Source organism: Mesoplodon bidens (genome assembly GCF_964165515.1).
Source record: "Mesoplodon bidens genome assembly, chromosome: 7".
NCBI lineage: Eukaryota > Metazoa > Chordata > Mammalia > Artiodactyla > Ziphiidae > Mesoplodon > Mesoplodon bidens.
Window position 1 is genome coordinate 110,583,118 of NC_138164.1, and position 26,424 is coordinate 110,609,541.

Consider the following 26,424-nt stretch of genomic DNA (forward strand, 5'->3'; position numbering starts at 1 on the left):
AGATCAATTCTCTGCCTTGGTTACCAGGAATAGGTTGAGGAAGGAGGTAGAGAGAGGCTATTCAGGAAGAGGGGTGGGGATAAAGGAAATGAATTGGAAAAAATATTGCTCTAGTTGGGAAGCACTAGATTAAATGAATTCTAAGATTTCTTCTAATTTAAAGATTCTAAAACTCTCCAATTGTTTCACAGATGTTATTTTAACCATATTCCTGGGAGAATTTTCCTATTTTAGTTGTGGAAAACTAGAACATAACACCAAAAGTGACTAGTAAAATGGGAAAAGAATGAAGACATCCTGACCCTTTTAGACTTTTGATCCCACAGCCTTTTCTCAGCTGGTGAGAATGAAAGTTGGGGAAACAGAAGATAGAAGCAGCCTTAAAGCTAGAATGGGTGAAAATCAAGTCAACTTTGGAGACCAGTGAAAGATAAGCTCAACCAAGTTTCCATATTACTAGCTTTAAAGACTTCGTACACCAGCATTCTTGGAAAAATTCTTCAGAGTACTGTAATCATACAACAAGTGAACCAAGACTGAACATGTGGAACCAGTGTCCTCTTTAACGGAGCACCTAGAAGAAGATTCTTTGTCCCAGTTAGCCTACTTGTCTTTCAAGTAAAGTTGATCATCTGGCCTTTGAATCAATTGGTTTACTTGGCCATATGTGACCACTGCTGTTTCCATTCCTGAGTCTTCTATGCTACAAAGAATACTTCCCTTCTGGTGGACACCAGCTGGCAGGACAAAGCCAGCTCTGCCTAGAGAGAAAGTAAAAAGCCAATTACGGAGAGCAGAACCACTTTGTGATATAGATTTTATGGGTTATCTAGAAAGAGGAGAAACCAGACACTAACAGGAAAGGAATGCTATCCTGGGCTGGCCCCAGAACCTGCTACTAGTAGATGAGAAATCAGAGATTCTGTGCAAAGGGTGATCGTCAGCCAGGAAAAACAGGAAGCTACCCAGTATCATAGTCAGTCATTCTAAGAAGGAGAGGAAGAAAACATAGGGAATGGGGGTGAAGAAGAAATACTCTAACTATACAAACAGTGATGTCGTCTTGGGGGGAGAATCTTTCCTTTGCTGTAGTGCAAGAATTGGCACAAAAGTCAGCACCACTATAGCCTCTAGTGCCCCCCATAATCTAATATTCATCTGCGAGAATATCCCTTTCTGACCCCTGATAGGGAAGCAGAGGGAGGTGAGTCATGAAGCTGCCCCAGATTCTGTGCTCCAGGTGGAGAAGGCCTCAAGAAGGTGAAGGGATGAGCTAATCTGAGCTTCCTGGCCCCATTTCCAGGGATGTGATTAGTGGAGAGGCACCTGGGACCTGCTCCATTTCAGGAAACCCGGTTATGGGAACTGGTGGGGCACAGACTTGGCTCAGGACCCGAGAGAGGCAGTTAACCCTTTCCTATTGCTTATATGAGAAGCAGGTTCTCAACAGATTCCCAGGGGGAAAGAAACTACTCAAGTGGACTTAATTTCGCAACAGCCTGATAAGGGGGACCTCAGGGATATTTTCCACGTAAGTGCCTAGGGTCATCTCTTCAGGGCTTTTGAATGCTGTAGGGGAGCCTGAGAACAAGGTAGCTCCTAAGAAGTATCCAGGAACGATATACACAGAGAGGGCACATTCAAAAGGGAAAGACAGCTCAACAGTTCCTAAAATGTCACTGTTCACCTGGTAGCATTCCCTAGGATGTTCTGGCTCCACTCAAACCGTTGGGTTTGGGTCAGAATCAATCCGGGGCTCTTTTGCCCAGACAGGGCATTTCTTCTCAGAATAAACAGCATGTCCCAAAGTGGGCATGCAACAGTCATCCAAATCCTGAGGTAGGTGGAGGAATGCAAACAGAGTCAATATGCCATTAAGTCTAATGACAGGGGAGAACTGGCCCTCTGAAGACACTGGTAATATGACCCTGAACTCCAGGGCTGAAGATGTCCAAAGCAGCATCCAAAGGCTCCTTGGTTGACCTGGTTGACTAAGGTGACCTTAACCTCACACAGGTCATTTCATTTCTTTGGGCCTCAAACTTTTTCATCTATTGGGGATCACTGATAACCTCTACTGCAATTCCTTCTGGCTCTAACACTCCACTGCTCTGAGGATGGGGTCTAAGTAAAAACAGTTCTAATAATGTGGAGTCAGTCCAATAGTATGTTAGTTACTAGACCTCAAACAGAATGGGGGCACACATTGATGGGTGAAAGAAGGGTGGGAACTGTGGCTCATTCAAGCCTTGGTTTGTAGGGAGATGAGGGTACCTGAGTTCACTGTCTTAGCTTTTGCACGGAGGGGTTGGCTTCTCACGGTAATGTTAATGTCCCTGTACTACAGAACTCTGAGACAAGCAGTTAGGCAGTCACATCCACGTGGGAGAAGGAAAGAGTGGTTAAGAGATTTTTATTTCAGATTCTGGCTCTGCCATTTACAAACTCAGTGTCATACAACCTCTTCTTGGAAGCTCATTCTCATCATTAATAAAACAATGATAATAACACTTCCCTTACAAGATTGGGAGGATTACTTAAGATAAAGGAAAGGTGAAGACCACTTAGCACAGAGTAGGTGCCCACCACATGGCAAGCCTGCATCAAACTTTGCTGACTACAATGGTTTATGTGGTGGCAATCCTGATGGCAGGCCCTCAGATCACAGGCTCCCTTCCTCACTTCTGCCTACATCTGGCTGTGTCCCTGCCCACCTCTGTTAGGCCTCCCCTGCCTCTAGGATGGTATTGGGTATTCCATTGCATGTTCATCCCTGATGCTCACTCCAAGGCCAAGGGCTGGAAGCAGGACGACCAACTCACTTGAAGTACTTCTACATTGGCAGCTGTTCCTCCACCCTTCCTTCCCAGTGTCATTCTCAAGGTGGGGCATTTTCTGCTAAGCCAACAGTCTCCATGGGAAATATTTTAAAGAGCCATCTTCAGCATCTTGGTTTCTCACCCATCAAATAGTGAAGATAACAATTATCTCATAAGATACTTGTGAGGGTAAAAAAAATGGATGTAAAGAGCCAGTGGTATCCTACAACAGGTAGTCATTCAATCTTAGCTCCCTTCCCCTTGGCGACTCCCGTTTCTAAAGGAGACACCCGAGAGAGAAGAGAGTGAAAGGGAGAGGAAGGCTCCAACGGTTCCCCAAAAGTCAGCTCTCGTATCAAGTCCGAGATGGTATTATGATGAATTTTCCATAAATAAAAGCCACCTTTCTGCAATGGATCTACCTGTTGAGCAACAGAGATGGGGAGGGTGGTCAACAGTGCTGAGCAAAGATGGACAAGGCTCTATGATTCAGGTCTTAATAGTCATGTCCTCTGGAGTAGCACCAAGGTTATGTACTGGACAGGCACTCTGCCAGCTCCCCTGCCTGTTCTGCCCAGTCCTGGCTTTCTGGAGCTGGGGTGGAAGAATTTTCCTTGAAGGGAAGCAGCCAACACACCCTGCACCACCCTTCTCCTTGGGCAACCCTTTGCCAGGCAGGACTCTCTCTCACCAGTTTTCTTTTGGATGCCTGAGGAACCAACTGCCAAATCATCAGTTTGGGCTCAAGCCCCTCCTACCACGCTCCTCCCTCAAAAGCCCTGAGTTCAGCAGCTGGAGTCTGGAGGACTACCTTCCCGATCAGTTGGGAATGCTCTTGGAAAACCCTGGAGCTTCTGTCAGCTGGAGCCTAAGAAATCCAGGTCCTGTCGTTGGCATATTTAGTGCACAAACGTGGGGGGCTTGTTCCTTCCAGATCCTGCCTAGGGGCTGGCTGGGCACCCTGGGATTAAGCGGGGGATCTGCTTGGGACAGGTTGCCAGATAAAATGCAAGACGCCCAGTCTTGAATTTCAGAAGAACGATTTTTTTTTTAGTATACATATGTCCCAAATATTGCATGGGATACACGTATGACTAAAAACTTGTTTTTATTATTATTATTTTTTTAAATCTGAAATTCAAATTTAACTCTTTTTTAACTTGCCAAGGGTGGGAAACCAGAGGTTGGCCTGGGGCACTTGGGGCAGTCCCCCCAGGAGGTGAGACTGTTTGGAGGTCAAGCACCGGTTTGGGGATCTCGCTTCCGGCACCGGCAGCCCCTCTCCCGGCGGAGGCAAAGAGCTGAGGGCTGCACCTCGCGCTGGGACCGTGGGAAAGTTCTTTCTGGAGGAAGGGAGGAGTGGTGGCCTGCCCTCATTCTTGCTCGCCTGCAGCCTCGGTTGCCACCCGCGGGCTCTCCCCATCCCCGCTGCCTGCCCAGCGGCCGGCCCACGGACCTCCGCTACAGCGGGTACCCTCCGGACCACTCCTAGCAGGTCCTGGCGGCTCGCCGCAGGGGGGCGGGGCGGCGCGGCGCGGCGCGGCGCTGAGTGCGCAGGCGCGGCGAACCGGTGGGCGGGGCGCTCTCGCGCGCGCGGGCGGGAAAGGGCGGAGTCGCGCGGCCAGGCGTGGGCGCGGGCGTGGGCGCGGGCGTGGGCGTGGGCGCGGGCGGAGGTCGAATCCCTGGCGGGCGCCCAGCGATTGGGCGTCGCTACTGCTCGCCGCGCGGAATGGAGGGGACGGCCGTGGCCGTCTGCGAGGTGATGCCGGGAAGGGAGTGGAAGCGGAGGAGGACAGTCTGAGGAGACGGGCCTTGTGAGGAGGCCGCGAAGTTTGGGCAGAGGGGTCTGGCTTTGCCTGAGGGGGAGAAGGAAGGTTCGGGAATGATAGGATTCGGTGAAAGTCAGCGTGTCCCTCGCGGGGTTGTGAGGAGCAGAGGAGAAGTGGGGTGTGGGAGCATCTGGGCAGTAAAGCCCGTGGGGTGCTCAGTGAGGAGAATTTAGTCAGTGGGTGGCATGGCCGTCCTCTGAGCGCTGGTGCCGCCCCCACCTGACAGCTGAGAAAACCGAGGCTCAGGCAGCTCAAGTGTTTGCCAAACCTCAGCGGACGCCCAGGTTCGAGCCTGGATGCCAGCCCAGGAGGACCCGCCCGTGCCGGGGAGGGCGAGCAGAAAGCAGGGGTGGGCGACCTGGGGGGAAGTCGGGGCCATTCGGTGCAAAGTGGGAGCGGGGGAAAGCCGTATCCGGCCTGCGGGTCAACCGAGGTTTGGAGGGGATTCCTGGGTCAGGTCCCAGAGCAGCTGCCTGATGAGAGGCTGAGGTTCGGAGGCCTCACTCACCCAGTTCGGACCACACCACGCGCCAGAGAGCTCTGGGGGGTGGGACTGAACACCTGGCCCCGACTTGCCACCTTTGTTCATTCATGACAGCGTTTTTACAGCCTTACATGATTGAATTCTTAACTACTGGCCTCGTATTAGATTAACTAGTCGTACGTAACTACTAGACGGGTGAAATAGGACCAGAGGCCACAAGGGGTTGACCTGAAGGCACCTCGAGTTCTCCCAGGCTTCCTGCCTTCTTTGTTATCAGAGAGAGTTGGAGGTTTAGATTTTACAGATGACAGAACCTAGCATAGAACCCAGAGCTTCTGACTCACAGACTCACAGGCTGATGTTCTCTTCCCAACTGCTCTCTCATTATGGATAAAGAAACTGAGGGAAAATCTGAACAGAGGGAGCACAGTAAGTCAGAGGATGTGTGAAGGAAAGTGTTAGACTGTAGAAATGCCTGGAAACCTTTCTTACAAACTGGTGCAAATTGGGATCTCAGTTCCCAAGTTCTCATGCTGGGATCTCCCTGCCTTTAAAAAGAAAGGGGGAGGGTAATAATTTTCGCTATGGTACCTCAGTGTGGAAGTGAGAGTCTACTTTCATAAATAGTAATGGAAATTAAATACAATATATTTTATTTTAAAATTGTCTCATCAAGATTGAATGTTTTACCAAGAGATCGTGGAGACCTGTTAAACTTAAAATATTGTGTGCAGATGAATTTGTTAGAAATAATAGCTAATATTTATTAAGCATTTACTATATACCAGGCACTGTGTTAAACATTTTGCACATATTGTTTTGTTTACGTTCAGCAGCTGCTATATGTGGTAGATTTGTCCTCATTTTTATAAATGAGGAAGCTGAGGTACAGAGAAGTTAAGTAATTGGCACAAGGTCACATGCTAGTGTTTGGCTCATCAGGGATTCAAACCCAGGCATCTGCTTCTGGAGCCAATGCTCTTAACTAGTATTCTGACGCTCAGAAGTGTTGGTTTAATAAAAGGTAAAGGTGATTCACAAGCAGATGCTATTCGTATTCATAATCTTCATGTTGGCTTTTATTTAGGGAGAAGAAAAAAATAAAACAGGAAAAACAAACTCCCACTTAATTTTTTCAAATTATTATTTCCAGATGAACTTATCCTTTGAATAGAACAATTTTTTGTCTCCATTTCCTGTCTTGGACGTTGTGTTGAATTTCTCTGTCTCCTTTTTTATGTCACTCACCTAGCTGTTTCTTCTGTTTAGACACAATGCTTTGTTCTTAACAATTGTAAATCTGACATTTTGCAAGCAAGAATATTAGTTTTTGGAAATGAGAATTATTAATTTAACTGTGTCATACAAGTTTATTATTACCACGATTTTTTAAAGAAGGTTATGTTTTCTTTGAATTGTGCCCTTTTTAGATACTGAAATATTTAATTATTCACTGGAGGTGTGAAACAGCAAGAATATCAAAGGGAGCATTGCTAGAAGGAGAGCTGGTGATTTCCATAGAAGCATTAAATTCTAAGCACCAGGCAAATACTCTTCATTGTGTAACAACTAGTAAGTGGAGGAAGAAAAAATATTGATTTCTTTGTTTTGTCATGATTTATGTTATAGTTTATTTAAAATTTTCAATTAGTCATAATGTTTTATTATGTTATTACTCCAGAGTTGTTCCATAATTAAACTTAAGTGATTATGAAATAAGTATCTGGTGATAGATTTACAAATCTGTCATACAGGAAAGGTGAGTAGGATGACTTATCAAAGGATTATTTATTTTACTGGTTTAAGTTTAGATTGCTCAGAAACAATCTAACTCCTGCTCTTGGTTTTAACCTCCTTTTTCATAGCTGAATTATATTACATTGAATTTTGTATCCTCTTTCGTTCATGTCCAGCCTTTAGGTAGCTGGAAAAGAGCCACACACACACACAAAAGAGATTAAATGATGAATGGTGTATACTTTGATAATCCTAACTTGCAGTTAATTTGAAAATATATATCTCTTCCATTTGGCTCTTACTGTTTCATCATTTTTGCCTGTACTCTTGGAAAGCTGGTGCATTGAGTGGCCCTGACACAATTAATTTTCTTGACCTTGTGAAGTGATAACTTTTTTGTCTGAGTGTTTTGTGTGTGTGTGTGTGTGTGTGTGTGTGTGTGTGTGTGTGTAGGTTTATTGAAGAATACTTTGGAATGAAGTTGTCCCATCAGCCTTAGAGGAGTCACCCTGAGTCCCAGTTGAGACTGGATAGTACTTTAGGCTCTACAAGACATTTTCTCACCTGAACTGGAATGACCTGTCTTCTCTTTGTTTACCTAGCAGTAAACATCCTCAAGAGGGGTATGATAGTTTGGTTTGCTGTTTCTCCGCATGAACTCCACTCTGATTGGACAGAATTCCCACCATTCGTGAGGGAGGTGGTTAGTTACATGGCTAGGGTGATATTGGTCTGCATATGGTTCTCTTAGCTTGTGCATTGATTCTGATCCAGTAAACTGTGCTCAAGGTGGCAGGGTTGATTTCACTCAAAGAGAGGGACTTGAGCCACAGTAGCTTTTGGCAAGAAACTGAATTCCGTAGACATTTTGAGCCTAATGGACCTCTTCAGCCCGTCTAGTATAAGGGGCCTTTCTCTTCTGCTTATTGTCTCTTTATTATTTTTATTATTTTTTTGACAGGAGGAAAGGCAATACGTGCTTGTCATGAAACATAACATTACAGAAACATATATTATGGAAAATGAGACTCTTCAGTAATCTCACCTCTTGAGATAATTATTAATATTCAATATATATTCTTCTAGATTTTTCTATGCATATGTTCAGAGTCTTTCACCAGGTGGATAAAAAGCCAGATTGCCAGCATTCTGGGATTGAGGGATTGGGGTGGGAGGAGTGTGGGGGGGGTTGTATCTTAGCATTCAATGTTTATGTTCACTCAATCCGTTTGTTTTTAGTACAACTTTAGTTCCCAGCCCAGAGACCCATGCTTCTATCTTTTCAAAGAATAACCTCTCCCCAACCCCTCACCAAGGTTAGGGAGGGCCAGTCCTTAGAAGGCTGAGTGGAGAAGGGAATCTAAAGATCTGACTACTTCTTAAATTCATTTTTTCAGCTGACTCTCCTTATTTTGGCTCCCACTCCTACTTCCAGAGGTTCCTAATACTGCCATTTTTGAGTCTTTGTTGTATAATTGGTGTTGTTTCTTCACCTTTCCCTTTTTTGGCTTATAATTCAATTTTTCAGGTCTTGAGTCTGAAATCCCTTCCCACTAGTCCTTCTGCTTTTCTGTTTCTATAATTTTATTATAATCATCTTTCTCTCTTATTCTCTATCTTTGTGGGTTTATTCCTTTAAAAAATACTCCTTTTCCATTTTATTGAGATTTCAGGAGGGAGTAAAAGTAGATGTGTATGTTCAATCTGTCATCTTTACCTGAAAGTGTGGATTGGTGTCATTGGGCTAGGGCTGGGAACTAAACCTGGGGCTGCTGTAACAAAGTATCGCAAACCAGGTGGCTTAAAACAAAGTAAATTTATTCTCTCACAGTTATGAAGGCCAGAAACCCACAATCAAGATCTCAGCAGCGTTGGTTCCTTCTGGAGGCTCTGAGGGAGAAATCTATTCCTTATCTCTCTCCTAGCTTCTGGTAGTTGCCAGCAAGCCCTTGGTGTTTCTTGACTTGTAGATGTATTGCTCCAATCTCTGTCTCTGTCTACATGTAATGTCCTCCCTTGTGTTTATGTCTTCACATGGCCTTCTTATAAGGACACCAATTGGATTTAGGGCCACTCTAACTCAGTATGACTTCATCTTGATGACATTTATGAAGACCCTATTTCCACGTAAGGTCATATTCACAAGTAATGGACCTTAGTTCTTCAAAATCTCTTTTAGAGGCACAAAATGCAACTCACAACAAACCAGAAAATTTTGTTGCTGGAATGATCCATCTATGAGAGGCTGAGAGATGACTATATATTAGGTTGGCCAAAAGGTTTGTTTGTTTTTTTCTGTAAGATGGCTCTAGTAGTGTTTAGTTGTGTTTAACTTCATTCAAAACAATTTTGTTACATTGTATTGTGACAGCTGTCATATCAGCGTGCATTTTAAGAAAACTTATGAAAATTGGTGAATTTTTGTGTGGCCATTTTAATATCGAAGATGGAAGAAAAAAGCAACATTTTCAGCATATTATGCTTTATTATTTCAAGAAAGGTAAAAACACAACGGAAACGCAAAAAAAAAATTTGTGCAGTGTATGGAGAAGGTGCTGTGACTGATTGAATGTGTCAAAAGTGGTTTGCAAAGTTTCGTGCTGGAGGTTTCTCACTGGACGATGCTCCACGGTTGGGCAGACCTGTTGAAGTTGATAGGGATCAAATCGAGACATTAATTGAGAACAATCAACATTATAGTACACAGGAGATAGCCGACATACTCAAAATATCCAAATCAAGTGTTGAAAGTCATTTGCAGGACTTCCCTGGTGGTGCAGTGGTTAAGAATCCGCCTGCCAATGCAGGGGACATGAATTTGATCCCTGGTCCGGGAAGATCCCACATGCCACTGAGCAACTAAGCTCGTGCGCCACACACAACTACTGAATCTGCATTCTAGAGCCCGCGAGCCGCAACTACTGAGCCCACGCACTCTAGGGCCCATGTGCTGCAACTACTGAAGCCCGCGTGCAGAGAGCCCATGCTCTGCAACAAGAGAAGCCACTGCAATAAGCCCGCACGCAGCAACTAAGACCCAACGCAGCCAAAAATAAATTAAAAAGAAAATCATTTGCACCAGCTTGGTTATGTTAATTGCATTGATGTTTGGGTTCCACATAAGTTAAGGGAAAAAAACCTTGACCGTATTTCCGCATGTGATTCTCTACTTAAACGTAACGAATGTTATGTTCCATTTTTAAAACTGTGACAGGAGATGAAAAGTGGGTACTGTACAATAATGTGGAATGGAAGAGATTGTGGGGCAAGCGAAATGAACAACCATCAACCACACCAAAGGCTGGTCTTCATACAAAGAAGGTGATGTTGTGTATATGGTGGGATTGGAAGGGAGTCCTATATTATGAGCTCCTTCCAGAAAACCAAACGATTAATTCCAACAAGTACTGCTCCCAGTTAGACCAACTGAAAGCAGCACTCTGAAAAGCGTCTGGAATTAGTCAACAGAAAATGCATAATCTTCCATCAGGATAACGCAAGACCGCATGTTTATTTGATGACCAGGTGAAAACTGTACAGCTTGGCTGGGAAGTTCTGATTCATCCGTTGTATTCACCAGACATTGCACGTTCAGATTTCCATTTATTTCGGTCTTTACAGAATTCTCTTAATGGAAATTTCAATTCCCTTGAAGACTGTGAAAGGCACCTGGCCCAGTTCTTTGCTCAAAAAGATAAAAAGTTATGGGAAGATGGAATTATGAAGTTGCCTGAAAAGTGGCAGAAGGTAGTGGAACAAAACGGTGAATATGTTGTTCAATAAAATTCTTGGTAAAACTGAAAAATGTCTTTTATTTTTACTTAAAAGCTGAGGAAATTTTTTGCCAGCCCAATAGTTTTTCCTATCAGTAATTGTTGAAGGCTTTAACAAATATTATTACTGCAGTGTTTCCCAAAATGTGTGCTACAGGATGTTTATATAAATTATGAGAAAGGAGTTATGCAGTCATCTAAACTGAGGAATGTGGGTTAAAATCAAATGAGTTTTGTTACTTTAGATCTTCTCAGAACCTTTAATATGCAAGCACGGACTGTGAATCTTTAAAAATGGGCTGTAGTACATAGCATTTCCCAAACATATTTGACCTCGTAGCTTTTTAAAAAATCATCTTCTGTTCTATAAAGAGAATTTGGGGGAATGCTGTTGCTTTAAAAATATGTGTTCTGTCATCTTTGCATTTGAAGGGTAGCACTTTATTTAATACAGAAAGATTAGAAGCATAGCTGAAAATTTGGGGCTGGGTTGGGTGTGGAGCAGGCAGAATGATTGCTCTCCCTGCACATGTTCACCCAAAGTGACCCATTTTCAACAATTGTTGATATGATACTTGTTAAAACTAAGAAAGGTTGTTAGAGGGAACAGTGTGATATATGCAGTTGAGAAACATCATGGACACGCTGTGAGACATACAGTTTGTGGTTTGTTTCTTGTTGATATTCTAGCTCCTCACTAATCACTGGTGTCAGCCTGCTACCATCTTCCATCCCTGTCCCAATCACAATCACCCACTCCTTTAGGTCAGAATCAGTGTATACCTGTGAGGAACACTAAGTTTAAAAAAAAAAAGATTGTTAAATATTCTATGCTACCTGGGCTCAAGCCTTTTGAAATATGTATCGTTTATCCAGAATCATTCAAAATCTGGAGATCTAGAGCAATTCTATCTGATAGAACTTTTTGTGATGATGGAAATGTTCTTTATGATGTTCAATACCATAGCCATTAGCCACACTTGGCTATTGAACACTTGAAATGTGGCTAGTGTGACTGAGGAACGGAGTTTCTCATTTGATTTAATTTAGTTAAATTTATAAATAGCCTCATGTAGCTAGTAGCTACTGTATTGGACAGCACACATTTAGAGAATGGTATTGCCTCTCACCCTAGATCAGTGGTTCTCAACCTTTTTTCCCTGCCCGAAGAATACATATTCCTTGAGGGATAGACACATTTCCATTGGTTCTTGTAGCAGTGATTCTTAGATTCTTAACTCTGGGGTCGCATCACTCTGGGGGAAGGCATGTTCTATTTGGGGAAAAAAAAGCCTCCAGGTGATTCTGATCTTTTCCCCCCTCTTAGGTGCCTGCTTCATCCCTTACCCTTTTACCCTGAAGAATTATTGCTCTAAGTGCCTGAATGTTCAGATTTAGAACTCTAGGTACAGATAATTCTTACCTGATAGTCTAGTAAAGAGTAATTTACTAAAGAGTAAATTGGTTAAAAGGCCAAAATTTTTAATTGAATCTCATACTGGAATATGAGTTATTGGCATGATATACTCTGGTTACTAGCAACAGTCTATGGTCTTCCTATGATCCTTTTCTGTCAGGAATAGTAATATCCAAAGACGCAGCCCTGGTGTTTAATATAGGTAAAAAGAGTTGCTATTTGGTTCTCATCTCTAAGAAGTTATTCTGCCCCTGAACAGTTGTAGCCTCATAATACTTCTTTGGTGCCTCCATTTTTACTGAATTCATTACTAGTGACCATCTTTTAATGTTCTGTATATATAAACAGTGATTTCAGGCTCCCATGTGATTCTTTAGATGAAATCCATTGAATTGCTTTATTTATGATACTTCTTTGTATTCTGTTTCTTACAGTTGCTTCTGCAGGAAGCATTTTTGGCGGTTTGGTCCTCAAGAAGTTCCTAAAAGGTAAAGAATTACCCAACTTCCACAAGATTAAATCTCTTCCTGTTAATAAATTTGGTATTTTCTGAAACAAACTTAACATATACTGAAAGATAGAGTTGTCAGATTTAGCAGATAAAAATACTGGACACTCAACTTTGAATTTCGGATAAACAATGAATACTTTTTTAGTATATTTGCATGTTCCATGCAGCAGTTTATCCTGTAATTTATCTGAAATTCCTGCTGAAAGATGATCTATAAAATTGTACAGATACAGGAAAATTGTATAGACCTAAGACAAGATGCCTAGGTCACTGTAGCTTCTCTGAATACTCTCGATACAACCTCAGGCAGAATTTTCCCAGGTGTAAAATACAATCTTTAGTAAAGTATTTGTTCCCATCTACCTCAAAGAAATAATATATGGAGAATGCTTTTACTATAAAAGATTTTGACTGGTATTAATACTGTTTTCCACATGCCAAGGTTTATGGTTTAGGAGTTTTCAGTGACCTTAGTTTTAGAAGTTCTTCTTTCCTTTGATTTGAGAATAATCTAAAACCAAAGGACATACATACATTATTTTCAGGATACCAAAATGATTTGAGAACCATTGTGCTTTCATTTTTATCTTTTATGGTTATATGGCTTGTAAATATTATCTAATGGGTTTGTCTTTTCCTAATGAGTGGTTAATTTACAAATTTTACAAAACAATTTTTTAAAAGAAACTTTCCCCAACTAAACCTGGAATATAAGTAGATTGTGGTGGGTTTTTTTTTAACTTTTTATTTTATATTGGAGTACAGTTAATTAACTGTGGTGGGTTTTTTTTGACTTATGTTTGTCACTGCTTTAAGAAAATATGCTATATATTAAATATAGAAACAATCAAAAAGCTACATTAGAAGGGTATAATGTTATAAAGTAAATGTTTGTGAAATGTATTACCATTGGACTTTTTTTTTTATTTTTATTTTTTTTATTATTTTTTTATTTTTTTATTTTTTGCAGTACGCGGGCCTCCCACTGCTGTGGCCTCTCCCATTGTGGAGCACAGGCTCCGGACGCGCAGGCTCAGCGGCCATGGCTCACGGGCCCAGCCGCTCCGCGGCATGTGGGATCCTCCCAGGCCGGGGCACGAACCCAGGTCCCCTGCATCGGCAGGCGGACTCTCAACCACTGCGCCACCAGGGAAGCCCGACCATTGGACTTTTTTAAATAGCAGGGTTTCTTAATGCTTTTTAAAATACAATCAATTTAAAATTTTAATTTATACCCAAATTTCCAGCAACTCAATTACTGCATAAGCCAAAGTACCTTCCTTTATCTTGGTCTTATCAAAGAAAAGAAGAAACTATTTTTTTGCAACTCACAATATGAAAGACTAAAAACATAAACATATAGGAAACAATTCTACCTTTTGAAACTTCTTATTTGAAGTAATTTTTCGTTTAAGCATGGGGATTTAAAAGTGCTTGCTTGTTAATTTAAGGGTCATCAGGTGTATTCCCTTTCGCCTATGAAATTGTCTTGGCCCTCTGAATCTACCTTCCAGCTGTCTGTACACTGGATTCTTAATAAACCTCAGCTTTTTGCTCTGTGGTCCTAATTTGTTTAGATTCTGCTTGGCGTGCACACATTTAAAAGCAGTAATTGTGGAGGAAAAGTAATAAAACAAAAAATAGAAATTTTTGTTCTTAGCTCCATAACAGATGTTCTGTGGGAGCTTGGGTAGAATGTTCTCCCTGTAGTAATAATCAAAATGATGATTTATTGAGCATTTACTATGTGCTGAGCTTTGTGCTTGACACAGAGAGGTTACAGTGGTGAACATGATAGATTTGGTTTCTCCCCTTAGTGCCATGTTTAAGATATCTTAATCATCTAATTATACTGCCTCCCAAAGCCTATGCCTGGAAGAAAGAGAGAATCAGCTTACTGTCCTGGAGAGTTTGCTGCAATTCTAAGACTTTTAGAAAATCTGAATTCAACTTTAAGAATCATGAGTTGACTGCCTCGAAATCATCTAGTCTATTTATCAATCTTTAGTTCTCTTCCTTTTTGGATTATGCCATTGAGATGATGCAAAGAGTGGAAAGGCATTCTTAATGCCACTGCTCCAGTTAAATGTGTGAAGGTGCTTTGAAAGAAATGAAAATTCATAAAAATGAAAGGGAATATGTTATTAACTCTAGGGAGGAGATAGGAATATTTCCTGCAACTTAAACTTAAACTGCACAATGAGTGGTTAGATCATACATAGTGCTGCTTCTTAGACTAATATTTGTGAAAGTGCTTTGAAAAAAGTGAAAAGCCATGTAAGTACAAAGAAATGGTTTTATTATCATTGTTAATACTAGGGAGAAGGTATTGAGTATAGTTTATGGAATAACCACCTATTTATTATGCTAATACAAACTTTAGACAGTTTGTGTCATGTTGACTTAGTTTTAATTTGTTATTTTAAAAGCTCAAAGCAATTTTGTGCATATTTATTTAGTCTATTTTCATATCCTTGTGATGAAGTGGAGGTGGCTAACCTTTTGTACAAAGAGGAAGTAGTGCACATCAAATACACAATAAAAATTGAGTCATTTGCTCATAGTCAATCACATTTAGTAACCAGCTTTAGCCTGTCTTCTCTCTAGCTGTTAGGGCTCATGATATTAACTTCCACTTAATAATGCTATTTATTCTTACTAATTAGTAACAAAAATGACTCAGTGAAGCTCACAAAGGAAACTGTCCAAGACTAAGATTTGAATTCCTTAGCTCCCTGACTTATGTACCATTAATTATGCCTTTATTACTATTGTTATTTATTTAGCATTCCTATAACATTATTAGCAAACTGCTTTGAATTGGTCCATTCACAAATCTTTACACTGTTTAATTAACTTCATCAGGAAGTCTCTGGTGGCTGATTCATTAACCATCAGATTTCCCAGTGCTAAAGAATTACGTATCTGTACAAAATTAATATGCCTCTGAATTCAGTTTGTTAGCTCTGTCATCCTCTTCATTGCTCAGTTGGTTTCTTTCAGTGCCTAAAAAGAGGTCTGCCCTCTTTTTAGGGGAACTGTACTGTTGTAGAGCCATCCAGCTTCAGTTTTCTTTACTCTTCAGTCTATTCTATCAGAGTTGTATCAAGGTACTTTTTCTCTGGATCTGGACCGCTTCAGATCAGTTCCTAAACAAACAGGCTCATATTTCTGGGTGTTTTATTTATGCTGGATTAATAAATGATGACCAAGATAATCTCCCTGTTTTTCTACCTCTCTAACGGTTTATGTTCTTTTTAAGTTTTTTTTTGTCTTTGGTACCTAACTGTTTGAACTTTTGTCCAGTAAACCTTTATTGAACCCCTACCTTGCCACAAGAAAGTTATAGTGAGAGGTACCTCTGAAAATAAAATACAGTGTGATAAGTACCATAGTGCTTCTTTGGTAACACAGAGGATATTCCCTAAAGTTCAGTCACCAATATGCCTTTCTTCCCTTTATTATTCTGCATCATTATTCTACGTTTACTTCAGATATCTTCTACTTTTAAGGCTTTAACTATCATTTCTATGTTGATGAGACTTTTTTTGTCTCTATCTCTAATGTGTTTCCAGCTTTGATTGTCAATTGGACTATTCCATTTGAGGGTTCCTCTGGAATATCATGTGCAACATGTCTAAAATAGGGTTCATTTTCTTAAACTAACTTGCTGTGTAATCTCCATTCCTTTCAGTGGTACTAACAATTTCATAATTCTCCAGGCTTAAAATTTTTGGCTTTTTTTGAGGGAAAGGGGAGGCTTCTCCTTTTCTTTTCTCCATTATCTAATGTAATTGAATTTTTGGTTAATTTTGCTTTTATAGTGTAGAATTATTATTTATTAAATTATATATTAATTTAAACAAAGCTTTATGTTCCTCCCTTAATGACTCCCAATTGCTTATTAGAATAAAACACCTCAGACCTGATTTGAGGTCCTCTGTCAATTAGAATAATCTTCTGCACTTTGAAGGATGATGCTCATTAAGATAGATAAATTCTTATGTGTTTAAAAATTCTCATTCCTTTATATTAACATATGTACTACTATTCTGCATCATATAGTTATCCATTTATGTAGAAATCCATTTACATATTCATTTGTTATCCATTTATGTAGAACTAATTCTATCATAAATATCTATTTGGTGAAATGGGATAGTTTTAGCTTGTCCTTCTTGCCCAGATCTTTTTTTTATTTTATTTTTTTTTTAAATTTTTTAATTAGTTTCTGCTTTATAACAAAGTGAATCAGTCATACATATACATCTGTTCCCACATCCCTTCCCTCATGCATCTCTCTCCCTCCCACCCTCCCCATCCCACCCCTCCAGGCGGTCACAAAGCACTGAGCTGATCTCCCTGTGCTCTGTGGCTGCTTCCCACTATCTATCTACCTTACGTTTGGTAGTGTATATATGTCCATGCCTCTCTTTCGCTTTGCTTGCCCAGATCTTGAAGCTACTTCCTAACATGTCCTTACTTTAGTGAAGAAAAGAAGGAAAAGAAAGGGTAGAAGAGAGTGATGAGATGGAGGAATATGAAAAAAGCCATATATATATAGGTCTTCATTTATTTCACTGTTTTTTGGTCTCTCCTAGTCATATTATTTTTACTTGTTTTTTAATCTTATTTTAAATATTTCCTCATTCCCATGTTTCTTTTTATTTATTTATTTATTTATTTAAAACGTTGAGCCTTCTTTTAATTTATTTATTTTTATTTTGGGCTGTGTTGGGTCTTTGTTTCTGTGCAAGGGCTTTCTCTAGTTGTGGCAAGCGGGGGCCACTCTTCATCGTGGTGCGCGGGCCTCTCACTGTCGCGGCCTCCCTTGTTGCGGAGCACAGGCTCCAGACGCGCAGGCTCAGTAGTTGTGGCCCACGGGCCCAGCTGCTCCGCGGCACGTGGGATCTTCCCAGACCAGGGCTTGAACCCGTGTCCCCTGCATTAGCAGGCAGATTCTCAACCACTACGCCACCAGGGAAGCCCTCCCATGTTTATTGACAGAATTTAACGCTTTACTAAAATACAGTTTGGCTAATCATTTAAAAAAATGTTCATGTATTTTTCCCAAGTAAGAAAATTTACAACCTTTGTTTTCTTCAAAAGACTAGATAGGAATACCAACCCTTGAAAGTGGGGAAGACAGTTTTGCTGTTGATGTATGGTTACATAGTTATGATAGTTCAGCTTTTGCCTCCAAAATGGCATCAGGGAGATTTAAAAAGAAAAATATTTAGTTTTGTCCCTTTTGTTAATTTGTTGGGAATGGAAATCAGGAGTTGTGCTTTTCATACATTAGAGAGATTGATGTGTCCAGGCTTCCTCAACATTGAGTGAAAAACTCACAATGGTGAACTCTTGGATGTCTGACTTAATATATATTTTTAAAATCTGAGATTCTCATAGTCAAAAATTTAAAATCTATTATAATTTTCTATCTTACAAGATCAACAACTCTAAATCTCACTACTTATCTAACACTTTTTCTCCTGGGAGCTCATTTTGTAGACATGACCTAATTCTCGAGAGGTAGGTCAGACATAAGTTATCACCGTTTCTGTTTCAGAGATGAGGAAACTGAGACTTACCTCAGTCTCCGATATTAAGTTTAGAAGTAAGGGAAGAGTCTGGGGACTTAGGTCATTGGTTATCCTGTGAGTCCACACTTAACCCTCACGCTTTTGATACATTCTAAATAGTCTCTTGCTGCTAAATTTGCATAACACATGGCAAGATTTTATAAAGAGAAGATTGACTGAAGATCAAGAGAAGTTAAAATAAATGAATTTGTCTTCTTTTGTTTCTTTAATATTTAAATAGCCCTTTATTGGTTTGAGGAGCTTCTCTTTTAGTCCTGGCTTGCTGAGAGTTTTTATTAGGAATGGATGTTGGATTTTATCGAATGTTTTTATGCATTTATTGAGAAGATCATATGATTTTTCTTTTTTAGGCTGTTAATATGGTGAATTACATTGATATTCAAATGTTAAACCAACTTTACATTTCTGGGATAAATCCCAGTTGACCATGATGCATTATGTATCCTTTTTATGTATTGTTGGATTTGATTTGCTGACATTTTATTTATTTATTAAAATTTTTTTTTAAAATAAATTAATTATTTTGTTTATTTTTAGTTTTGGCTGTGTTGGGTCTTTGTTGCTGCGCGCAGGCATGTGGGCTTCTCATTGTGGTGGCTTCTCTTGTTGTGGAGCACGGGCTCTAGGTGCATGGGCTTCAGCAGTTGTGGCTCACAAGCTCAGTAGTTGTGGCTCGCAGGCTCTAGAGTGCAGGCTCAGTAGTTGTGGTGCACGGGCTTAGTTGCTCCACAGCATGTGAAATCTTCCCGGACCAGGGCTCGAACCTGTGTCCCTTGCATTGGCAGGCAGATTCTTAACCACTGCACCACCAGGGAAGCCTGATTTGCTGACATTTAAAAAATAATTTTTCCATCTGTGTTCATAAGAGATATTTGTAGTTTTCTTTTCTTGTAATGACTTTGTCTTATTTTGGTATCAGAGTAATGCTGACTTTATAAAATGAGTTAGGATGTATTCTCTGTTCTTCAATTGTCTAGAAGAATTTCTGTGGAAGGTATTATTTCTTCCTTAAATATTTGGTACAGTTAATCAGAGGAAGCCATCCAGGCCTGATTTTTCCTTTGTGAGAATATTTTAACTACAAATTCAATTTCTTTGATAATTATAGGGCTATTCAGGTTATTTTGTTTTTTTGAGTAAGTGTGGGTAGTTTGTACCTTTCAAGGAATTTGTCCATTTCATCTAAGTTGTTAAATTTATTGGCATAAAATAGTTCATAATATACCCTTATTATCCTTCCAGCACTTGTAGAGTCTCTAGCAATATCACCTCTCTCACTCCTGATGTTGGTGGCTTGTATTTGTTCTCTCTCTCTCTTTTTTTTTTTTTTGCGGTACGTGGGCCTCTCACTGTTGTGGCCTCTCCAGTTGCGGAGCACAGGCTCCGGACATGCAGGCTCAGTGGCCATGGCCCACGGGCCCAGCCGCTTCGCGGCATGTGGGATCCTCCCAGACCAGGGCACGAACCTGCGTCCCCTGCATCGGCAGGCGGACTTTCAACCACTGCGCCACCAGGGAAGCCCTGTTCTCTCTCTTACTTTCTCACTTTCTCTTTCTTTAATCAGTCTCGCTAGAACCATATTCTTTCTGTTGTATTCTATTTCATTGATTTTCACTCTGGTCTTTTATTCTTTCCTTTCCTCTGCTTGTTTTGGATCTCTTTTGCTTTTCTGTTTCTAGTTTCTTAAAGTGGAAGCTGTAATCATTGATTTGAGACCATTCTTTTTTACACTGAAGTCATGATATTCTTTTAAATAGTTCTTTTAATAGTTCTAAAGTTTTAAAATTATATTTAATTATTATTATAATTATAATTAATCTAGAGTTTATGTTTATTTATGATACAAGTTAGGAATCTAATTTAAATCTTTTCCTTTCCCCAATAATTTGTGTTATTATTCTTTCATAAACTAGGACTCTATATATGCTTGGATCTGTTTCTGGGTGCTCTAGTCTTCATGTCTGTCCCTAGGCTGGTATCATAGAGTCTTATTTCCTAAAGCTTTAGAATTAATCTTGTTGTATGATAGGGCAAATCCCCCCTCCTTATTTTTTTCCAGAATTGCCTTTGTTTTTTTTTTGTTTGTTTGTTTGTTTTGCGGTACACAGGCCTCTCACTGTTGTGGCCTCTCCCGCTGCGGAGCACAAGCTCCAGACGTGCAGGCCCAGCGGCCATGGCTCACGGGCCCAGCCGCTCCACGACATGTGGGATCTTCCCGGACCGGGGCACGAACCCGTGTCCCCTGCATTGGCAGGCGGACTCTCAACCACTGCGCCACCAGGGAAGCCCTGCCTTTGGTTTTTAAAACCATTATCTTGCTTATGAATTTTTTTTAAAATTTATTTATTTTTGGCTGCTTTGGGTCTTCGTTGCTGTGTGCGGGCTTTCTCTAGTTGAGGCGGGCGGGGGCTACTCTTCTTTGTGGTGCGTGGGCTTCTTATTGCGGTGGCTTCTCTTGTTGTGGAGCACAGGCTGTACGCACATGGGCTTCAGTATTTCTGGCATGTGGGCTCAGTAGTTGTGGCTCCCGGGCTCTAGAGTGCAGGCTCAGTAGTTGTGGCGCACAGGCTTAGTTGCTCCGCGGCATGTGGGATCTTCCCGGACCAGGGCTCGAACCCCTGTCCCCTCCATTGGCAGGTGGATTCCCAACCACTGCACCACCAGGGAAGTCCCGCCTATGAATTTTATAGTTAGTTAAGTTCCATGAAAAATCTTATTGTGATCTTGATTGTTAGTATTCTGAATTTGTAGGTTAATTTGGTAGCAATTAGCATTTTTATAGTATTAAGTGTTTCTGTGAGTTGATATACTTTATCATTTATTTAGATCTTCTTTTTCTTAAAAAAGTATGTTATTTAATTTTTATTGTCACAACTGGGAGGTAGGCCCTATAATCTCCAGTATATAGATTCTAGAGAATAAGGAAATTTCCCAAGAGCACCTGGCTAGTAAAGCTGAAGCCTGCCTGACTCCAGAAGCCATTTTGCTAGATTTTATTATTTGTTTGAAATATTTTCTTATCTCCCTATGGTCTGGGCCATGTAACTTGCTTGGGCCAGTGAAATGCAAATGGAAGTAATATGCACCACCTCCCAGGAAAAGCTTTAAGAGCCAGTGTGTTTTTCGGTCATAGCTCCTTTTCTTCTGCTATGAGGCTAGGATGCCTATGATGGAAGGTGCTCCTTTAGCCTGGATCCTGCTTTGGAATGACTGCTTTTTGTGCTTGCCTGGCATGCTGCAACCTCTTAATTGGTTTCTAGAGTTCTCAAAAAGGCAATTTGATATTGTTGTTAAGTTTGGTATCTCCAAGGGGGAGTGAGGGCCTGAGACTTGCTCTTCTGCCATCTTGCTGACGTCTTTCCTATTTAGATCTTCTTTTATGTTAACACTTCTTTATGTTAACACTTCTTTTCATAAGTCCTAGACATCTTTTGTTGTATTTATTCCTAATGTCTTATAGTTTTTATTGCTATTGTGAGTGGCATTCATTTTTTCAATATTACTGAGCCAACTGTTAAAATTTTGATAATTTATCTGTAGGTTCTGTTGGATCTTCTATAAGGACAATCAAAGCATTTCTAAATTCTTACCGTTTTTTTCTTTTCATTTTCACTTCTTTTATGGCTTATTTCTTTTCCTTATCATATTGCATTAGATAGAACAATATTAGTATTGGATAGAAGAACACAGGTGATATTAGGCATCTATGTCTTGCCTTCCTTCAATGATATTACTTAAAATTCTACCATACAGTAAGATTTTACAATAGTTTTTTGATATTTGCTCCTTGTCAGGTTAAGGAATTTCTCTTCTATTCTTAATTTGCTAGTAGTATTTGTTATAAATGAGTACTGTATTTTCAAAAGTGCTTTTTCTACATCTTTTGGGATTATGATATGTTTTTTAAAGTTTTTAATCTATTAATATGATGAGTTATGGTGATAGACTTTCTGATAAGAAACACCCTTGCTGGTTGTATCACAATTTCATTATATAATTGTTACATATCCTGGATTTAACTTTTGCATCTATATTCCTAGTGAGATTGGTTTATATTGTCCTTGTCTTATTTTGGTACAAGATTATACTAGCTTTGTAAAATGAGTTGAGTAGGTTTATCCATTTCTGTTCTCGAAGTTTTTGTATCTGTTCTCTAAAAATTTGGTAAAACTACCCTGTAAAAAAATCATTTGAGGGCTTCCCTGGTGGCACAGTGGTTGAGAGTCCGCCTGCTGATGCAGGGGACATGGGTTCGTGACCTGGTGCGGGAGGATCTCGCATGCTGCAGAGCGGCTGGGCCCGTGAGCCATGGCCGCTGAGCCTGCGTGTCCAGAGCCTGTGCTCCGCAACAGGAGAGGCCACAATGGTGAGAGGCCCGCATACCGCAAAAAAAAAAAAAAAAATCATTTGAACCTGGTATTTTGGGGGTGTGGGAGTTGAAGAAGGAATTATTTTTGATAACCAACTTGCTTTCTTTAATAATGTTTGGCTTGTTAAGTTTTCTATTTCTCCTAGAGCCAATTTTGGAAATACAGTTGATCCTTGAACAACATGGGGGGTTGGGCCGCCGACCCCACACACAGTCGAAAATCTGCGTACTGTTATCTCTGCCTCAAAAACAAATGAATTGATAAATGACTCACTCAAGGGCAGGAAGTTGAAACAGTTTGGATAGAATCAGGACTCAAACCCTAGTTCTTTTGATTCCACATATTGTGATCTCTAATCAGACACAAACTTTTCCCCACACTTAAAGATCTGTAAAATGAAAACGCAGGTGCTATAGTTATTGAAAAAAAAATCAGCATATAAGTGGACCCGCACAGTTCAAATGTGTTGTTCAAGGGTCAACTGTATATATATATAAAAAAAGAAAAATGCATGTGCGCACACACACACACACATACATTATCCTTTATTCCTTTTAATTCATTAATCCAGTACGTATTTATTGAGCACCTGCTATGTGTTTGGCATTTCATCTTAGTTTTCAGATTAATTGATGTGAAGTTATTTATAGTATTCTTAAAAATTTTTTTTTAATTATTTTTTTTAGCTGCTGGTTGGGTCTTTGTTGCTGCACGTGGGCTTTCTCTAGTTGCGGCGAGCGGGGGCTACTCTTTGATGTGGCATGGGGACTTCTCATTGTGGTGGCTTCTCTTGTTGCAGAGCACGGGCTCTAGGTGCGCAAGCTTCAGTAGTTGCAGCATGCCGGCTCAGTAGTTGTGGCACATGGGCCCTAGAGCGCGTGGGCTTCAGTAGTAGCCTCATGTGGGCTCATGGCTTGCAGGCTCTAGAGTGCAGGCTCAGTAGTTGTGGCATGTGGGCTTAGTTGCTCTGAGGCATGTGGGATCTTCCCGGACCAGGGATCGAACCCATGTCCCTTGCATTGGCAGGCAGATTCATAACCACTGCACCACCAGGGAAGTCCTATAATATTCCTTTATCATTTAAAAATATCTGTACTCTTATCTCTTTGGGGTTTCTTATGTTGTTTTTGCGCCTTCTCTTTTTCTTGATGGTGGTAGTGATAACACTAATAGCAAACATTTCATTTTAAACACAAAAAGGGGCTTCCCTGGTGGCGCAGTGGTTGAGAGTCCGCCCGCCGAGGCAGGGGACATGGGTTCGTGCCCCGGTCTGAGAAGATCCCACATGCCACGGAGTGGGCTGGGCCCGCGAGCCATGGCCGCTGGGCTGGGTCTGCGCGTCCGGAGCCTGTGCTCCGCAATGGGAGAGGCCACAACAGTGAGAGGCCTGCATACCAAAAAAAACCCAAAAAACGAAACAAAAACAAAAAAACCTAAACACAAAAAGGTTAAGTAACTTGTTCAAAGTCACAAATCTATTAAGTGATTGAGTGGGTTATATGAACCCAGACAGACTGGCTCCAGAGGCTATGTCTTAACCACTATTCCATAGTATTTTGGTCTACTATACAGTATTCTGTTTTGCTAGAGGTTTGACTATATATTAACTTTTCAGATAATCAACTATTTATTTATGCTCAATGAATGAATAGATATTAATTTCCCTCTTTCTTTGACAACTTCTCACTTCACTCTCATACCACAAGTTGAAGAAATCTGTAGCCTGTATCATTTTTGGTGGTTGAGTTGTTGAGGTTGTGTGATGAGGTAAGTGTAGGCCTGGAAGAATGATCATGTTTTTCTTCCTCCATTTTCAATCTACATCCTTTTTTTTTTTTTTTTTTTTTGCGGTACACGGGCCTCTCACTGTTGCGGCCTCTCCCGTTGCAGAGCACAGACTCTGGATGCGCAGGCCCAGCGGCCATGGCTCACGGGCCCAGCCACTCCGCGCCACGTGGGATCTTCCCAGACCGGGGCACGAACCCGTGTCCCTTGCATCGGCAGGCGGACTCTCAACCACTGTGCCACTAGGGAAGCCCCAATCTACATCTTTTTGTTTGGGGTAGTATGAGGCTCAGGTGCATGTTCCTTTGTTAGGTACTTGAGTGACCACACCTTTGTTGACTGGCTTGCTTGGCTGGGCGAGCCAACTGGATATGCAGTAATGGCCACTAGTCTCTCTGCTTTTTGAGGGAGTAAATGAAGATTTGACACAGTGTTTCTGAAAGTTTGCTGATTCTCCATTATAATGTCCTGCTTTCTATTTCCTTCTCTAAAGCATGTCTGGGGTTGTTTTATAATGTGGAAATGATTAGCCAATTTAACTAATGACATCAAGCCACAGAGCCAACCAAAGAACTTTTCATCTTTTGGCTTAATTAGCCTCATTCTTTAAAATGTTTGGTATTACTGTTGTTACTTTATTCACTGGTTAAAGGCAAGAAAACCAAATAATTACTGGTTTGCTGAGTCTGTTGGGAAACAACAACAAAGAGCCGGATCTCAACTTTTGCCATCATCAGAGAAATTATTTTTAAATGGTACTTTTTGTTATAGAAGCAATATAGCCCATTTTAGAAAATTAAGGGAAAATAGGGAAAAGGAAAAAACTTCTCACAAACTTTTCCACCATGTATTTTTAATATAGTTGTAATCACAATATATACACAGTTTTGTCCTACTACTTTTTTTTCACTTAACGTGTCAGCATTTTTCATGTTATGACAGTCTTCTAGTCATTATTTTTAATGGATAAGTTGTCCATAAGAAGATATATCATAAATTAAGTAACCATTTTATATTTTTAGGCTTTTAGGCTTCTTTCTTTTTTCCCATTACTATGAATAGCAATATACTGTAGAGGTTAAGGGCTCATACTGTGTATCCTTGAGCAAGTTATTTGATCTTTTGAAAAATACCTACCTCATAAAGCTGTTTTGAGGATTAAATGAGGTAATACACATAATGTATGTGGCATAGTGGTTATGCTGAGTGCATAGTTCTCAATAAGTGCTAATTAATGTTAATGTCTCTGAGATGAGTACCTTAACGCATATAGCTTTTTACTTAATTGAAAAATTTAGGACTAATTTCCTGAAGTAGATTTAAGTTGATTTAAGTCTATATTTTTATGGCTCTTGAAATTGCTTTTTAGAAAGTTGTATCATGTAATAGTAGCATTTGTATATGAGGATATTAACTTCCTGTACTTTGCTAGCATTAGGAATTTCAATTACTTAAACTATTTTAGCCAACTTACTAGTTAATTAACAGGTATATAGTTTGTTTTTTTTTTTTTTTTTTGCGGTACGCATGCCTCTCACTGCTGTGGCCTCTCCCGTTGCGGAGCACAGGCTCCGGACGCGCAGGCTCAGCGGCCATGGCTCACGGGCCCAGCCGCTCCGTGGCATGTGGGATCTTCCCGGACCGGGGCACAAACCCGCATCCCCTGCATCGGCAGGCGGACTCTCAACCACTGCGCCACCAGGGAAGCCCAGGTATATAGTTTTAATTCATATATTTTTGAAACTTTTTATAAGTTTTTACTATCTGTACTTTCTTTTTTCTGAACTTTTTCCATGTTTTTAGGGAAAAACTTCTAAGATGAAGTTTAAAATAAATTCAGCCATTAGCTCTGTACTATGCTCCGAATGTTTGTGTCCCCCCCCCAAATTCATATGTTGAAATCCTAATGGCCAATGTGATGGTATTAGGAGATGGGACCTTTGGGAGGTGCTTAAGTCATGAGGGTGGAGCCCTCACAAATGGGATTAATGCCCTTATAAAAAAAGAGAACTGACAGAGTTCTCCAGGTTCTTCTGCCATATGAAAATACAATTAGAAATTTGTAATCCCCAAAAGAGCCCAGAACCCGACCATGC

At 40.6% G+C, this 26,424-nt stretch overlaps 1 protein-coding gene across 1 annotated transcript in view; it reads left to right on the top strand.

Moving 5' to 3' along the window:
- The first annotated feature begins 4,460 nt into the window (after window positions 1-4,460).
- The window catches only part of TOP6BL (TOP6B like initiator of meiotic double strand breaks), a 102,186-nt gene continuing 80,222 nt past the window's right edge, over window positions 4,461-26,424 (top strand). The window contains exons 1-3 of the mRNA XM_081239566.1: window positions 4,461-4,578; window positions 6,563-6,704; window positions 12,494-12,547. Of these exons, the coding sequence (XP_081095692.1) occupies window positions 4,549-4,578; window positions 6,563-6,704; window positions 12,494-12,547 (226 nt within the window). The 5' untranslated portion in view covers window positions 4,461-4,548. The remainder of the gene's footprint in view (window positions 4,579-6,562; window positions 6,705-12,493; window positions 12,548-26,424) is intronic.